Source organism: Equus caballus, chromosome 11 (assembly GCF_041296265.1).
Source record: "Equus caballus isolate H_3958 breed thoroughbred chromosome 11, TB-T2T, whole genome shotgun sequence".
Taxonomy (NCBI): domain Eukaryota; kingdom Metazoa; phylum Chordata; class Mammalia; order Perissodactyla; family Equidae; genus Equus; species Equus caballus.
In genome coordinates, this window is record NC_091694.1 from 58,265,724 (window position 1) to 58,283,590 (window position 17,867).

At 35.9% G+C, this 17,867-nt stretch overlaps 1 protein-coding gene and 1 pseudogene across 44 annotated transcripts in view; one reads left to right on the top strand and one right to left on the bottom strand.

Annotated features, from left to right (window-relative positions):
- The window catches only part of NCOR1 (nuclear receptor corepressor 1), a 160,704-nt gene that overhangs the window by 32,992 nt on the left and 109,845 nt on the right, over window positions 1-17,867 (top strand). For all 44 annotated transcript variants that reach the window (XM_070228231.1, XM_070228233.1, XM_023653564.2 and 41 more), the window contains exons 4-5: window positions 1,999-2,191; window positions 7,228-7,410. In XM_070228231.1, the coding sequence (XP_070084332.1) occupies window positions 1,999-2,191; window positions 7,228-7,410 (376 nt within the window). The remainder of the gene's footprint in view (window positions 1-1,998; window positions 2,192-7,227; window positions 7,411-17,867) is intronic.
- On the bottom strand, window positions 10,200-10,712 carry LOC111775743 (nucleophosmin pseudogene; annotated as a pseudogene).

The following is a 17,867-nucleotide window of genomic DNA, read 5'->3' on the forward strand; positions in this document are numbered from 1 at the left end:
TGGGGCTCGCCCTCCCCAGCACCATTTGTTAAAGAGGTGGTTCTTTCCTCATTGAATGGTCTTGGTACTCTTGTTGAAAGTCAACTGACCACAGATGTGAGAGTTTATTTCTGGGCTCTCAATTCTATACCATTGGTCTGTATGTCTCCTTATGGCAGTACCACACTCTTAATTACTGTAGCTTTGTAGTAAGTTTTGAAATTGTGAAGTGTGAGTTCTCCAACTTGGAATTTCTTTTCCAAGATTGTTTTGGCTATTCAGGGTCCCTTGAGAGTGCATATGAATTTTATGATGGGTTTTTCTATTTCTCCAAAAACTGCCATTGGAATTTTGATAGAGGTTTCATTGAATCTGTAGATAGCTTTGCGTTGTGTTGTTATCTTAACAACATTAAGTCTTTCAGTACATGAACATGGGATGTCTTACTATTTAAGTTTTTCTTAATTTCTTCCAGCAATATTTTATGGTTTTCAGTGTGTAAGTCTTGAGCCTGCTTGGTCAAATTTATTCCTATTTTATTCTTTTGGATGCTATTATAAATGGAATTGTTTTCTTAATTTCATTTTAGGATTGTTCATTGCTAATGTATAGAAATACAGCTGATCTTTGCATGTTGATTATGTATCCTGTAACTTTGCTCTATTCCTTTATTATCTCTAACATTTTTTTATAAATTCTTTAGAGTGTTCTAAATATGAGTTCATGTCACCTACGAATAGAAATACTTTACTTTTTCCTTTTCAATTTGGCTGTCTTTTGTTTCCTTTTCTTGCTCAATGCTTTGACAAGAACTCCCAATACTTTATTGAATTTAAATGGCAAAAGCAGGCATCCATGTCTTGTTACTGAAGCTTCCTACTCCGTTACTTTTCATGACATCATTGTGAATTTTAAGAAGATAATGGGATTTTATGCCTTGAATGAGATTTTAAGTTTTTGAAGTTTAATAATTTTATAGACGTTGGTTTATTTCATCGTCTATCCTAAAAATGAAACCCAATGATTATCTTTTCAATGAAATGTTGTTCTGTAAGACATTTGCTTAAAGCTTGGCCATAAAGTAAAATGTCGCTCCTGTAAATTCTTTGGTAGAAAATGAAAAGTCAAATTACTGAACATCCATATGTAGTCTTCTGTAGAGTACATCATGTAAGGAAGTCAAAGACAGATTCCTGACCTTCAAGACACTTGTCTCTTGGGGGAAACTAGACAGAATAAATGTTTTGGGTTTTTTTGTGAGGAAGATGGACCCTGAGCTAACTTCTATGGCCAATCTTCCTCTTTTTGCTTGAGGAAGGTTGTCGCCAACATCTGTGCCAATCTTCCTCTGTTTTATGTGGGATGCTGCCACAGCGTGGCTTGATGAGCGGTGCTAGGTCCACCCCAAGATCTGAACCTGAGAACCCTAAGCCACCAGAGTGGAGCGCATGAACTTAACCACTATGCTGCTGGGCTGGCTCCTAGAATATTTGTTTTAAGGGTCAAGATTTATGGCTTCAAAACAATGTTGCATTTCCAACTCAAGAGACTTGTCTTTAAGTCTTAATAATACCTCACAACTCAAGTCATTTATCTTTCCACATAGCAATTGCTGGGAGATTTGTCTTTTTTTGCTTGTTTTTATGATTGGTTGAAAATGGTGGCTCTTCTGGTCTAGATTATACTAAATTCAGTTATTATGGCATAGGCTTAAAAATATTATTTTATGGATATTCTTCAGCAACTTTAAATTTTCTGCAAATTGGAATCTTTTGTTAGATCTTTCACTTCTTTATCACCACCACTCCCACCTCCCCAGAAGAAACTTTTTCTGTTAGAATTAGAAGTTTAATAGTACTTTATAGTGCAATATCTATTCTTCTAGAGTAGGGGGAGAGGGATTCACTTTGAAAATAAGCATAACTTTCTCATTTATTTCGAAGTCCTCCCAGGGATGGTAATAGGAAGTTGTACATCAGTTAAAAAATTTCAAGTGTTTATTTTCTGTGTTTGTATTAGGCCTCAAGAAAGGAGAACTGGATATGAACAGTTTCACCCAGGCCCATCCCCAGTGGATCATGATTCACTGGAATCCAAGAGACCACGTCTGGAGCAGGTTTCTGATTCCCATTTCCAGCGTGTCAGTGCTGCGGTCTTACCTTTAGTGCACACACTGCCAGAAGGGTTGAGGACTTCTGCAGATGCTAAGAAGGTAAATATTTGTTCTCTTACCCTGTAGAGATGTTGGTCTGTAATGTTTATTTAGCCATATTCAGGCACAGAGCCTAAAAGAAAGCCCAGTTACACCAGTCTCTAAAGGTTAGTGCTGTGGGAAAGTAAAAATTTTGTTAAACAAAACTGAAAACCACAGACTTAGTGCTCCAGACTTTTAAAGTGAGTACTTTTGACTTTTTAGTAAATGAAAACAACGTGAAGACTGCTGTAAAGAAAAATTACTATCGAATAACTCTCAAGCATTTTGTAATGGCTTGCTGGGCTTAAAAAATGTGCTCAGAGGTACTCAAGATTACCACAGTTTTGTTAAATTTAAATCAAATTTTAAATAACCCCTTTAAATTCAGTTGCAATTTATTAACTTGGTACATGGGAGAAAACATATTTTAGGTAAGGTTTAACTGAGCTTATAATTTTTATAAAGAAAAAAATTTTTTCTAATTTATGTATAAAACATTCTTTAGAAAATTTGTGAATACTGAGGAAAAAAGTTACCTGTAATTCTAGATCTTGGAGATAAGTACTTGTAAGAGCTAGCTTTATTTTGTGACATGTCAAAGAATGTGTATTGTAAATTTATGAGAAGGTTCCATTAAGATCAGACTTTTTTCCTCTTGTGTTTATGGTTATTTGCCTTTCTTTTATGAAGTGCATGTTCGTGTAGTATGTCCTCAATTCCTTGCTGAGTTTATCTTTTTTAACTATTTTGCTTGTTGTTAAATCTGCAGATTAGAAAGTACCTGCCACTTAGTAGGTACTGAATAAATATTTGTTTTAGAAAGAATAAACTAATTCTTTAAAACTCTTAAGAGACAAGTGTTAACCCTTTTACTATCATATGTTAATATCCCTGCCCCCTCCTTTGTCATCAAATCTCTTTCCCTTGAAGTTTATTTACCTTTTTGGCTAATGGCCCTTTCCACTCTGATATCAGATAAATAAGTACCCAGGTATTCCTTTGAGTTTTTATGTGGTGAAAAGTGATTTAAAAGATGGTGAATATGAATGCAATTTATTTTCAAATAATTCAGCCAAAAAACAAAGCCAGGTGTACGTAGTAGATATATTTATATCTATCTATATATATAGATATAGATATATTTTTATATAGATACTTATATATATAGATGTATTATTTATCTATATAATATATTTATATCTATGTATAGAGAGAGAAAGCAAATGTAGCCAACTGTTAACAACTAGTGAATCTAGATGAAGGATTAATGAGTATCCAGCATATTATTCTTTCAACTTTTATGTAAATTTGAAAAATTTCAAAATAATAAGTTGGGTGGAGAAAAGCTCTTTGTGATAAGCTGGAAATGAGCTAAACTTGTGGGAGTTTTGAGACCCGCCTCACCATGTGAAATATCTGTACTATTAGTTTATGGGTTTATCGGAAATATTTTGCAGCATTGAAAAAAAAGGAAGAAAGAGAGAAAAAAATATAGTGAATAAAGATCTCCATCCAAGGCTGAAAAATTACCCCAAATGTAATTTATATAACTATAGAATTTTTTAGCAAAGAGGGATCTTAAAAGCTCATTCATTAAAATGTGACATGTTGCATCATAGTATAACCTATTTCTATTGTATAGTAGAGAAAACAGATGTTAGGAAAAATTAGGTGACCTAGGTAACACCACTTTGACACTTTGTCCTGCTTTTTCTTTCCTGAGTTGTAAACCATTACTTTTTTTTTTACAAGTAGAGATTTTGAAAGAGCATTTGTTAGTCTTTTTTCTTTTTTTAAATGTTTTTAAACCCAGGTATATCATTTATAGAAGAATTAGATAAGCTTGAAGGAAAAAGTTACTTATAGTCATTAGTTAGGAATCATTCTTAACTTTTTGATATTTCATCTTTCTTATTTGGGTGAGTATATTAATGTGCTCTCTTTGTACCTTGTGTGTAACTTTATTTTTGCTTAAATATACATGAACTTATTTTTGTGTCAATAAATTTACAACTGTATTTTTAGTGATTGCTTAGTATTCTATATATGGATACAAAGTAATTTATTTAATTGTCATACATGTAGGTTACCTGTTTGTTCATTAGAACAATGACTTATGTTCTTCTGGCTGTTTCTTTTGGTGTACATTCTTATTTATTTCCTTAAGGTAAATTTCTATTAGTGTAATTAATTACACACCAGAGTTAGCTTATTATTATTATTTTTTTAAAGATTTTATTTTTTCCTTTTTCTCCCCAAAGCCCCCTGGTACATAGTTGTATATTCTTCGTTGTGGGTCCTTCTAGTTTTGGCATGTGGGACGCTGCCTCAGCGTGGTTTGATGAGCACTGCCATGTCCGCACCCAGGATTCGAACCGATGAAACACTGGGTGACCTGCAGCGGAGCACGCAAATGTAACCACTCGGCCACGGGGCCAGCCCCCAGAGTTAGCTTATTTTTAAGGCTTTCATGAGTATTTCCAGATTGCCCTGCAAAAGGGTAGGACCAGTTCTTATTCCTGACAACCGTATGTAAGGGTGCCCAGTTCTTTTGTACCCTTGCTGATATCACATATTTATTGTTTTTTAAAAAATTCATTGTTAATTTGATAAATTATTAATTTCCAAAACAAAAGATTGTGTTTTTTTATTTTGATCCACCAATCTTTTTTTAATTTTTTTAGTTTTCTTTCTTTTTCTTTTTTTGAGGAAGATTAGCCCTGAGCTAACTACTGCCAATCCTCCTCTTTTCACTGAGGGAGCCTAGCCCTGAGCTAACATCATGCCCATCTTCCTCTACTTTATATGTGGGACGCCTACCACAGCGTGGCGTGCTATGCGATGCCTTGTCCGCACCCGGGATCCGAACCAGTGAACCCTGGGCTGACGAAGCGGAATGTGCAAACTTAACTGCTGCACCACTGGGCTGACCCCTCTTTTCTTTTTTTTGAATGTCTTTTACTGTTGGCTTTCCCAAGTTCAAGATAATGTAAATATGTTTTTTCTGTTTGTCTGAAGCTCCTTGTTGATTTGCTAATAAATGTCATATAAATATTTGCTTTGATTTGGCTTTTATTGTGATATAAGTTGTGAGGTAGGAATCTAATTCTTTTCCCCCTAAATAGCTATCAGGATGTTCCAACATAAGATTATAAGCTTCATAAAGGTGAGCTTCATATATGTTTTGTGGTTTTGTTCACCACTCTGCCTAGTGCCTGTCATTTAGTGGGCACCGAAGGAATTTGTTTTTTTTAAATATTTAACTAGAAAGGAAGTCACTGTAAATTTTGATATGTAATAGTAGTTCTTAGGACATGCATCAGATCATCTGAGGAGCATTTTCAAAATCTGATAAATCAAAATATAATCTGTTTTGCTATTATACATATTCTGTAACATGTTTAGCTCATGTGCATATGCTAGGAGAATGACATTAATATAGCATGGAAATCCTGGTGGTTCATCAGTGATTTTTCCTTGCATGTTAATGTTTCCAAGCTCTCAGGATCAAGCTGTCTCATAATTACAGAAATAGCCTTCGTTATGTATATAGACCTTAAGAAGATTTGGAAATTCTGCATTTAGTCTTAATTTAGTGCAAATAGTAGTTGGCTTAGTGAATTCAAGAACTGCTCTACTTTTCACAGTGTTAAGCTAACTAGTGAAGATCTGAATGTTGAAAAGAAAGTGTGAAGATATTTTCTCCTGTATTTTTTATTTTTAAAGGTTGATAAAGAAGGTTACGCCTTGAATCTGATTTTTTATTTTGATGAAACATACTGTTTTCTATTGAAAGCAAATGACCTCAAGGATTTACATCTTAACAAAGGAATCATGAACTACAGGGTTTAAGGCTGCCAAAGATTGACTGTAGGCTGAATGCAAATGATACTGGAGCTTTCACTATATTATTACCTCTACTAGAGTTGTTATTAATTTTGTTAATGCTCTGCTTGCAAAGTTGTACATATTTTAAGAAATAACCATAATTCTTTTTTCCTCAGAAGTCTTATATTTAGCATGTACTGTTAGAGAATATGAGACTTTTCAGGAATATACATATTATGTTTTAGCTGAAATCTGTTCCAAGGTGTTTTGGAACAACTTATCCAGGTATAATTATGTGTGTTCTCGGTTAGAACTACTGATTTTTCACAGTTACTTAATCATTATTTAATATACTTAGGGCTCTATAGTCTCCTATGAACTATGCTCATTCTATGCTCTTAGAGCCTAAAGAAAACTAATACTTTAATCTAAAATTCATCTGCTTTACAGTACTGCTTATATCTTCACCTTTGGTAATTAATAGCCTGTGCGTGTTTGTGTGTGTGTGTTGATAGGGTGGTAGATTTTGGGTGGAGAGGCTTTCATTTTCCTCCTATTCTCTGCTGATTTGGAGGTGGAGTGGGATGATGTATTTGGCTAAAGAGATGTTATGTATGCTGTAGTGTGGGCAGACTTGGTTGCCCTTTATGAGGGTAGTCCTAGGTGATAGTAGGAACAAAAGTTCCTATGTCATTTCTCTGACTTCAGTACTTCAGGATTCGCCCTTGGAAAGCCTGAAAACTTTCTGATAGGATCTCTTGGCCATATCATAACTGTTAAGTTGGATGGGCACACAGATTTTATCCAGAGTTTACACTGTTGACCAGCCTACATGTTCAGACTTTTTGAAGAGACATTGTAAGGAAATGGCTGAGAAATTGGTATATTCCTTTCTCGTGATTGCATTATTATTTCCCCAGAAATTCTCTGTAGTCTCAGTAATGTTACACTAAAGGCTGATCAGCCTTAGCCACCTCATTCTGTATCCCTTTTAGGATCTTCAAAATAGTGAATGTCTTAATTATAAAAACAGTATAAACATCAGTAGGGTTTGCATGTGTGTCTGTGTGTGTGTATAGAAAATTGCTAATATAGGACTACTATATGGAGAAAAAGCACACTTGGCTCTGCTATGTTTTAAAATTGACTTTTCCAGTTGAGAGAATCTTGACTCTAACGTTGGCTATCAGTGAAGAATACATTTTTCTGGATTTTATTCTCTAAAGGATCCAGCATTTGGTGGCAAACATGAAGCTCCATCCTCCCCAATCTCTGGGCAGCCATGTGGAGATGATCAAAATGCTTCACCTTCAAAACTTTCAAAGGAAGAGTTAATACAGAGTATGGATCGTGTAGATCGAGAAATTGCGAAAGTAGAACAGCAGATCTTTAAACTGAAAAAGAAACAAGTAAGTGTTTGATTTTACTGCTTAATATAATCTAAGAATGTGTATTTGTCTCTCTAAAGAAGGTAATGTTGAGTTTTCCATATATATATATATATATATATATATACATATACATACATATTATTTATTTTTTTTTGAGGAAGATTAACCCTGAGCTAACATCGACCACCAATCCTCCTCTTTTTGCTGAGGAAGATTGGCCCTGAGCTAACATCTGTGCCCATCTTCCTCTATTTTATATGTGGGACGCCTGCCACAGCATGACTTGCTAAATCTGTCTAGGTTCGTGCTGGGGATCTGAATCGGCGAACCCCAGGTCCGTGAAGCAGAGCATGCGAACTTAACCACTATGCCACCGAGCTGTCCCCAGAATTTTCCATATTTTTGAACCTTAATTAGAAGGAATCATGCCTTGTATATTCTGTGACTTGCTTTTATTTATTTATTTTTTGCTATTTTCTTGGTTTCATCCATTCATTTCCTCTACTGCACCGTTGATGTGATTATAGATAGCAAAACTTGTTTGTCCATTTTATTTTTTATCTTATTGGATGGGTTACTTCTGGTTTGTTGCTATTCCATCCAGTAGTGCTGTGTTTTTGGTTCACATATAAGCAGGTTTTCTAGGGCATGTGCCCAGAAATGGCATTGCTTGGCCTGAGAGTATACACATCTTTGAGTGTACTAGATGATACCGAGTTTGCCAAAATGGCAGTACCATTTTACATTCTCACTGGCAGTATGTACAGGTTCCAGTTTGTGCATATCCTTGCCTTCACTTGATAATTTTTTTCAGCTTTAGTTTTTTTTTTTTTAAAGATTTTATTTTTCCTTTTTCTCCCAAAGCCCCACGGTACAAAGTTGTGTATTTTTATTTGTGGATCCTTCTAGTTGTGGCATGTGGGATGCTGCCTCAGCATGGCTTGACAAGTGGCGCCATGTCTGTGCCCAGGATTTGAACCAGTGAAACCCTGGGCCGCTGAAGCAGAGTACGAGAACTTAACTACTCAGCCACCGGGCTGGCCACCTCACTGTGGTTTTTTTTTTTTTTTTTTTTTTTTTGAAAGATTTTTTTTTATTTTTTCCTTTTTCTCCCCAAAGCCCCCCCGGTACATAGTTGTATATTCTTCGTTGTGGGTCCTTCTAGTTGTATGTGGGACGCTGCCTCAGCGTGGTTTGATGAGCAGTGTCATGTCCGCGCCCAGGACTCGAACCAACGAAACACTGGGCTGCGTGCAGCGGAGCGCGCGAACCCAACCACTCGGCCACGGGGCCAGCCCCCACCTCACTGTGGTTTTAATGTGCATTTCTCTCATTAGGAATGAGACACAGCTTATTTTCATTTGTTTATGGGTTATTTGTGTACCTTATGTGGATTCTTATTTTATCATTTTCTTGTTTTTAGTATTTCCTAAAGTCTCTTGTCAGTTACGTGTATAGTGGATGTCTCCTATTGGTGGTTTGTCATTTTGCTTTTTTAGGGGGAGGATTTTTTTTATTGGGATAAAATTTCTGTACCATAATATTCACCCTTTTAAATTGGCTTTTAGTGTATTCATAAAGTTGTGCAACTGTCACCACTATATAATTTCAGAACGTTTTTGTTACTTTATAAAGAAACCCCAGATATCTATAAACAGTTACTCTCTATTTCCTCCTCCCGCCCAGCCCCTGGCAGCCACTAATCTATTCTCTGTCTATATGGATTTGCCTATTCTGGACATTTCAGATAAATAGAATCATATAACGTGACCTTTTGTGTCTGGCTTCTGCTTCTTTCATTTAGCATGTTTTCGAGATTCATCCATGTTGTATCTTGTATCAGCACTTCATTTCTTTTTATGGCCGAATAGAATTCCATTGCGTGGGTATTCTGTGTTTTGTTATTCCATTCGTTAGTTGATGGATATTTGGGTTGTGTTGACTTTTTCTCTGTTATGAATAATGTTGCTGTGACATTCATGTACTGGTTTTTGTGTGGACATATGTTTTCAGTTCTCTTGGACATACTTAGGAGTGGAATTACTGGGGCATATGGTAAATCTCCATTTAAATTTTTGAGGAACTGCCAAATTGTTTTCCAAAGTGGCTGCGCCATTTTACATTCCCACCAGCAGTGTATGAGGGAGGGTTCCACTTTCTCTACTTCCTTGTCAACATTTGTTATTTCCTTTTTTTTAATAGCCATCCTAGTAAATGTGAAGCAGTATCTCATTGTGTTTCGATTTACATTTCCTTAAGGACTAATGATAAGCATCTTTTCATGTGTTTGTTGGCCATTTGTATATTTTCTTTGGAGAGATGTTGATTCAGATTCTTTGCCCAGTTTTTAGTTGGTTATTTGTCTTTTTATTGTTGATTTGTAAGAGTCCTTATGTATTCTGGGTACTCAGATGCATGATTTGCAGATATTTCCTCTCATTCTATGGATTTTTTCACTTTCTTGATAGTATGCTTTGATGTACAAAAGAGTTTTTTTCTCTTATTCAGATACTTATTGAGCAGCTAGGGAGATATAAAAGTGATTAAAATATGGTCAAAGAGGTGAGTCAAATGCAGAAGTAATAGAAAGCAAAGTATAAGGTTGAGTGAACCACAGCTGTCAAACAAAAATGCTTTAGAAAATCAAGAGTGAGACTGCTTCCAGTCTGGAAGGGGGTGTGGGTGTGTGGCAACTCAGGAAAGGGGCCTGAGATGAAAATAGAAGACTTCAGTCTGGATTGCTGGTGATACTCAGTGTGGACTATATTTGTCTCTCCTGTTCCTCTCTTCCCGTCTTTGGGCTTAATTTACCAGTGTGCTTTTTCTAGACTTGCCTGCATTTTTGCTTTAATGTCTTCTACAGAACTAGGTCCTATCTGTGTTTTAGGAATTTTTTCCTGTTTTTTGAAGGATTTTGACCTGTTGATCTTGGTGTTGATTGTTTTGAGTCTTTTCCATTTTGGTTTGACTTTTGTGCTTTTTTGGCTGGAGTCTAATGTAGATTTCTTTACTGGAGCTTTTTCTTCAGTTTTTTCATCATCTTCATCAGCAAGTTTTACTTTTTTCTGTGGAACCTCATTACGGCTTCCAGGGACATGTTACCTTTTGGATATACTTAGGAGTTTCACATCGTCCTTTTCGTCTTCTGACTCTGCATCTTCTTCCACAGCTACTAAGTGCTGTCTATCAATATGTACAGGCCCTGAACCACATTTAGGCCACAGGTAGTGTTATTTCAAAGTCCTGGAGGGAAACCATTGGCTGTTCAGATGTTTTCAAAGTGGCAGTGTTACTTTAATTGGACTGCCTTCATAATTCATTGCCTCGGCTTCAACAATGCAATTCATCCTTTCTACCAGCCCTTGAACTGTCTGTTCTTAAAGATGACATGCTCATTTTCATCATTACCACTTTAAAGTGATAATCTTTGTTGACCTTTAGTTCGCAGCTGAAAAGATAGTACTGGGGCCTCAGGGGCCTCATGTCCATTTGCACTGAATCTTCTCTGGAGTGGTGTCTGGCTCTTAGGTGGGAGAGAAGGCAGATGGAGATAAACGACTTTTGTAGTAGAAAACAGCTATGCAGGACTGAATCTTACCAGGGCCAAAAGTTTTTAATTGTGATTAAGTCCAGTTTATTTTTTTATTTTTATTTTTTTAAATGTTTTATTTTTTTCCTTTTCTCTCCCCAAAGCCCCCAGTACATAGTTGTATATTCTTCGTTGTGGGTCCTTCTAGTTGTGGCATGTGGGACGCTGCCTCAGCGTGGTTTGATGAGCAGTGCCATGTCCTTGCCCAGGATTCGAACCAACGAAACACTGGGCCGCCTGCAGCGGAGCGCGCGAACGTAACCACTCGGCCACGGGGCCAGCCCCTCCAGTTTATTTTTACTTTCATCACCTTGCTTTTGGCGTCGTATCTAAGAAACCATTGCATAATCCAAGGTCACAAAGATCTATACCTGTGTTTTCTTCCATGAATTTTATAGTCACAGTTCCTACATTTAGGTCTTTGAGCCTAATAGTGTTTTTTGGTGAAGAGTATTTCTTTAGACTTTATATAAGACTATACTGATGTCATTAGAATACTTTATTATATTGTCTTTTTAAAAGGTACATTTTTGCTTCTCACATTATTCTTAATCCACCAGAAATTGATTTTTTTGTGTCTGCCTCAACAAAGGGGTCAACATTCATTTTTTCCTGTATGGATAATTAATTGAAAAGTTCATCCTTTCCCAGCTATTCTACAACTGTACCTCTATTATAATTCAGGTTTGTGTCTATATTGTTTTCTGGGCTTTGTGTTCTTATTTATTGACCTCTTTTTGTTTTTATTTTTGTTTTTTTAAAAGATTGGCACCTGAGCTAACAACTGTTGCCAATCTTCTTTTTTTTTTTTCCTGCTTTTTCTCCCCAAATCCCCCAAGTACGTAGTTGTATATTTTAGTTGTGGGTCCTTCTAGTTGTGATATGTTCTCTTTTTGGTTTTGATGCAGAAAAACAATAGATATTCTCCTACTTACTAGAGCTTTATAATAATTCTTTTTTTTCCAGCAAGGAAAGCCCCAATTCTACAAGCATGTTTTAGCTATTTAAAGTTTTTTACCATCTCATGTAACTTTTAGAATCACATTTTCTGGTTCTCTAAAACATCTTTCTGGAATTTTCATTGGAATCATAATAGAATATAGAGATCAATTTGGGGGAAATGATATTTTTATGATACTGAGTCTTCTAATCCATGAATAGGGTGTATCTGTCCATTTATTTAGGAGGTCTTTCATGTTTTGTTACTTTCTGTTCATAAATATTTTATATGGCTGTGTTAGATTCAAGTCTTGGTACCTTATAATTTTGATGCTATTGTTAATAATATTTTTTTAAATTATATTTTTCTAACTGTTGCATTTGATTATTATTTATTTTTAATATATGGACCAGCAACCACCCTAGATTATCCTTTTATTGCTAGTAAATTATTTATAGATTCTTTTAGTCTTTCTCTGTAGGTAAAGGTCATATCAACAGTAAAAAAAAGAAAAAAGTTTTATTTCTTCCTTTCCAGTTCTTAAACCTTTTCCTTTTCTATTGCCATCTGGTTAAGACTGCAATACACATTGAAAGTTATTATTTTGTTCTTTTCTGCTGTTAAAGGAATGCCTTTTACTTTTTCCAACAATTATGTCCGTTTCTGTAGACATTTTTCATCAGGTTGGGAAATTCCCTTCTATTCTAGTGTGCTAGGAGTTTGAATCATGAAGAGATGTTGAATTTTATCAAATGCTTTTTCTGCATAAGTTTGCTGATCATATAATTTTTCTCCTTTAATATATTAATGCAATGAAGTACAATAATCATTTTTCTAGTGTTAAATCACCTGTGGATTTCTGGGTTTAACCTAACTAAGTCAATCTGATGTGTTATCTATATTTTATAAGTTGCTGGACTTGCTTTAACAATATTTATTTTGGGATTTTTGTGTCTTCTTATTTGTGAGAGAGATTAGCTTGTAATTTTCTTTTTTTGTACTCCTCTTGTCTAGTTTGGTAACAGGTCATACTAATGTTATAGCATTTCTAAACTCTGAAATAGTTTGAGTAAGATTGTAATTATTTGTTCCTTGTGTGTGTGATAGAACTTGGTAAAACCAGCTGGGTCTAGTGGGTATTTTTGTGTGTGTGTGTGTGTGAACAGATTTTTAAAATTAGTGATTCAACTTTTTCTCTTTTTAATTCAGTTCTATTTCTTCTAGAGATGATTTTTTATTGTTGTTGTTGAGGAAGATAAGACCTGAGCTAACATCCACCACCAATCCTCCTCTTTTTGCTGAGGAAGATTGGCCCTGAGCTAACATCCGTGCCCATCCTCCTCTACTTTATATGTGGGACGCCTGCCACAGCGTGGCTTGACAAGCCATGCGTAGGTCCGCACCCAGGATCCGAACTGGCAAACCCCAGGCCACTGAAGTGCAACGTGTGAACTTAACTGCTGCACCAGTGGGCCAGCCCCTAGAGATATTTTTTTTTTAATCTTTTTCTTATTTTTTGATTTTATTGAGGTCATAGTAATTTATTACATTGTGAAATTTCAGTTGTACATTATTGTTTGTCAGTCATCATATAAATGTGCCCCATCACCCCTTGTGCCCACCCCCGCACCCGCTTCCTCTCTGTGAACTACTGAACTGTTCTCTTTGTTCATGTCTTAGCTTATAGAGATAATTTGTTTTTCTTTCTGCTTTTTCTTCCCAATTCCCCCCAGTACATAGTTGTATATTTTAGTTGTGGGTCCTTCTAGTTGTAGAATGTGGGATGCTGCCTGAGCATGGCCTGATGAGCAGTGCCGTGTCCATGCCCAGGATTTGAACCAGAGAAAACCTGGGCCGCTGAAGCTGAGTGCATGAAGTTAACTACTTGGCCGTGGGGCTGGCCCCTAATTGTATCTTTTATGTGATAAGTTTCTGTTTCTTATTTCCTTTCTTTGGTTATATTGTATTCTTTTATAACTTCTTAACACATTAATTTTTTAGTTCTTTTTTTCCCTCTGTATTATTGTCTGCACTACTTTAGCTTCATTGTGATACTTTTTATTATCCACTGTAGTTTCTCTTTTGACCTCTGTATCAATTAGAAGTGTTTTTAAATTTCTAGGTATGTAAATTTTTTCTTGACTATTTTTAGTTATTTGATTTCTAACTTTATTGTGGCCAGAGAGTATGGTTTCTAATACCCAGTCTTTTGAAATTTTTGGTTATTGAATTTTGGCCTAGCATGATGATCAGGTTTCATAAAAATACTCTGGTCATAGTTGAGACGAATGTATATTCTTTAAAAAATTATCTGTCTTGTCTCATTTTTCTTTTTGCAGGGGAAGATTCACCCTAAGCTAACGTCTGTTCCCAGTCTTCCTCCTTTTTTACCCCCCAAAACCCCAGTACATAATTGTGTATAGTTGTGAATTCTACCAGTTCTTCTATGTGAGCCGCCGCCACAGCGTGGCTACTGACAGACAAGTGGTGTGGTTCCGTGCCCAGGAACCAAACCTGGGCCATCAAAGTGAAGCGTGCTGAACTTTAACCACTAGGTCATCAGGGCTGGCTCTGTCTTGTCTCATTTTTGTCTGAAACTTACCAAATCACCACTATGATTTTGGATTTGTCTCTCCTGGTATTTCTCAGTTTTTCAAAAAATTGAGATATAATTGACATACAATGTTATATTAGCTTCAGGCTTACAACATATTGATTAGATATTTGTATATGTTGTGAAGTGATCACTACTATACATAGTTACAGAATTTGTTTTCCTTGTAAGGAGAATTTTTAAAAAATTTTTATTTGTTTTTTAAAGATTGGCACCTGAGCTATCATCTGTTGCCAGTATTCTTTTTTTTTCTTCTTCTTCCCAAAGCCCCCCAGTACATAGTTGTATATTCTGGTTGTGGGTTCTTCTGGTTGTGCTATGTGGGATGCTGCGTCAGCATGGCCTGATGAGCAGTGCCATGTCCACATCCAGGTTCCAAACTGGCGAAACCCCAGGCTGCCAAGTGGAGCGTGCGAACTTAACCACTTGGCCACAGGTCTGGCCCCCAAGGAGAACTTTTAAAGTCTACTCTCTTAGTTACTTTCAAATATACAGCAGAGTATTATTAACTATAGTCACCATGTTATAGATTACATTACAGTGACTTACTTATTTTATAATTGGAATGGTTGTACCTTTTGACTCCTTTCACCTCCCCTTCCCCCCGCCTCTGGCAACCACCAAGCTGTTTTCTGCATCTATGAGCTTTGTGTTGTTGTTTTTTAGGTTCCACGTATAAGTGAGATCACATGGTATTTGTCTTTTTCCATCATACTCATTTCTCTTAGCATAATGCCTCAAGGTCCATCCATGTTGCAAACAGCAACATTTCGGTTTTTTTATGGCTGAATAATACTCCATTGTGTATATACACCACTTTTTTTTTTTTTTTTTTAAGATTTTATCTTTTTCCTTTTTCTCCTGAAAGCCCCCCGGTACATAGTTGTGTATTCTTCGTTGTGGGTCCTTCTAGTTGTGGCATGTGGGACGCCGCTTCAGTGTGGTTTGATGAGCAGTGCCATGTCTGTGCCCAGGATTCGAACCAACGAAACACTGGGCTGCCTGCAGCGGAGCACGCGAACTTAACCAGTTGGCCATGGGGCCAGCCCCTACACCACATTTTTTTATCCATTCATCTGTTGGTGAACACTTAGATTGTTTCCATATCTTGGCTATTATAAATAATGCTACAGTGAATATGGGGGGGGGTACATATATCTTTTTGAGTTAGTGTTTTCATTTTCTTTGGATAAATACCCACAAGTGGAATTCCTGGATCATATGGTAGTTCTATTTTTAATTTTTTGAGGAACCATAATACTGTTTTCCGTAGTGGCTGTACCAGTTTATATTCCTACCAACAATGCACGAGAGTTCTCTTTTCTCCTTATCCTCTCCAACATTTCTTGTTTCTTGTCTTTTTCATTTTAGCCATTCTAACAGGTTGAGGTGATACCTTGGTGTGGTTCTGATTTGTGTTTCCCTGATGGTTAGTGATGTTGAACATCTTTTCATGTACCTTTTGGCCATCTGTGTATCTTCTTTGGAAAAATGTCTATTCAGTTCCTCTGCTCATTTTTTAATCAGATTGTTTTTTCTTTTGCTGTTGAGTTGTGTGAGCTCTTTATATATTTAGGATGTTAACCCCTTGTCAGATATGTGATTTGCATATATTTTCTCCCAATTCTCAATTTTTATCCTATGTATTTTGAGGCTCTTATTTTAGGTTATACAAGTTTATAATTCTTAGTTTTCTGGTCAATGAAACCTTCTAGTATAAGGTAATGACATTCTATCTCTTATAATTCTTTTTACCATTAGGTCTCTTTTGCCTGATAGTGATGTAATTAGATCAGCATTCTTTTGGTTGATATTTGTTAGTTTATCTTTTTCCTTTCTTTTATTTTCTGTGCTTTTATGTTTAAGGTGTATCTCTTATATAGGTGTATAGCTGGGTTTTTTTCTTATTATAATTCAATCTGACAACCTGTCTTACCACAGGATAATGTAGTTGTTTTAAACTGACTATGATGATTGGTAGTATCCCAATTATTTTTAACTATTTTGTTTTATGCTTTCTGTTTGTCTTTCTGATGCTGATGTTGGTGTTCTTGTTTGTTTTTTCCAATCCTTATTTTAGATTGATGATTTGTCTTATTCCATTTTCTTTTTCCCCCCAGCTTGGATTTTATACAATATTTCTTTGTTTATAGTAGTTCCCCCAGAAATTTTTTTTTTTTCCTTTTTCTCCCCAAAGCCCACCGGTACATAGTTGTATATTCTTCGTTGTGGGTCCTTCCAGTTGTGGCATGTGGGACGCTGCCTCAGCGTGGTTTGATGAGCGGTGCCATGTCCTTGCCCAGGATTCGAACCAACGAAACACTGGGCCGCCTGCAGCAGAGCGCGCGAACTTAACCACTCGGCCATGGGGCCAGCCCCTCCCCCAGAAATTTTAACAGCCTATTTAACTTGAAGCCTAAAACTAATTAATAGCTTAACTATCTTCTTGCGTAATATGAGGGCAAAGAACTTTGTGATTTCTTTCTCTTTCATCCCAACTTTTATGCTATTGTTATCATATATTTTAGTTCTTTCTTGCTTTTTTTAAATTGCCTAAAACATTATTATTGTATATAGTCAGTGTTCATTTAGGTTTACCTACGTTTGTCATCTTACTTGTTTATCATTCCTTCTTACAATGTAGATCTTCCATTTGGGGGTGCATGCTTTTTCTTGAAGAACATCTTTTAGAATTTAGTCAGAATCTGTTAGTTGGCAAATTCAGTATTTGTTTTGTTTTCATGACTTAAATGTTGCCTTTTATTTATGCCTGTTCATTGATGGATATTTTTGCTTGGTAAATGTTTTTTTCTCTGTTTTTCAGTACAGTGCTAATGGCTTTCATTGCTAAGACATACCAGTCCTTAGTCTAATTTTTGTACTTTTGTGGATAAAATTTCTTAATTTTCTCTCTGACTGCTTTCAATATCTTTTTCTTTGGGTCCTGTTGCTTTTATTGACTTACTTAGGATTGGGGTTTTTTTTAAATTTCTTTCTTTCTTTCTTTTTTTGACTCTACCCAGCTTGAGATTCATTGGGCTTCCTGAATGTGGTAGAGTTTTTCATCAGCTCTAGAAAATTCTAAGCCATTATCTTTTTTACAAAACCCTTTCTTACAGTTTCTGTATCTCCTTCTGAAATTCCCATTAGGTGTAACATCACTCTTGTTTTCCATGTCTTTTAATTGCTTCCCCCCCCCCCCATTTTTACTTCTTTTGGCTACATTGTGGGCAGTTTCGTCATTTCTGTCCTTTAGTTTTCATTTCTCTTTTTGGTTATATCTAACCTGTCAAATATATCTTCAATTTCAATAATTATATTTTTATTGCTGG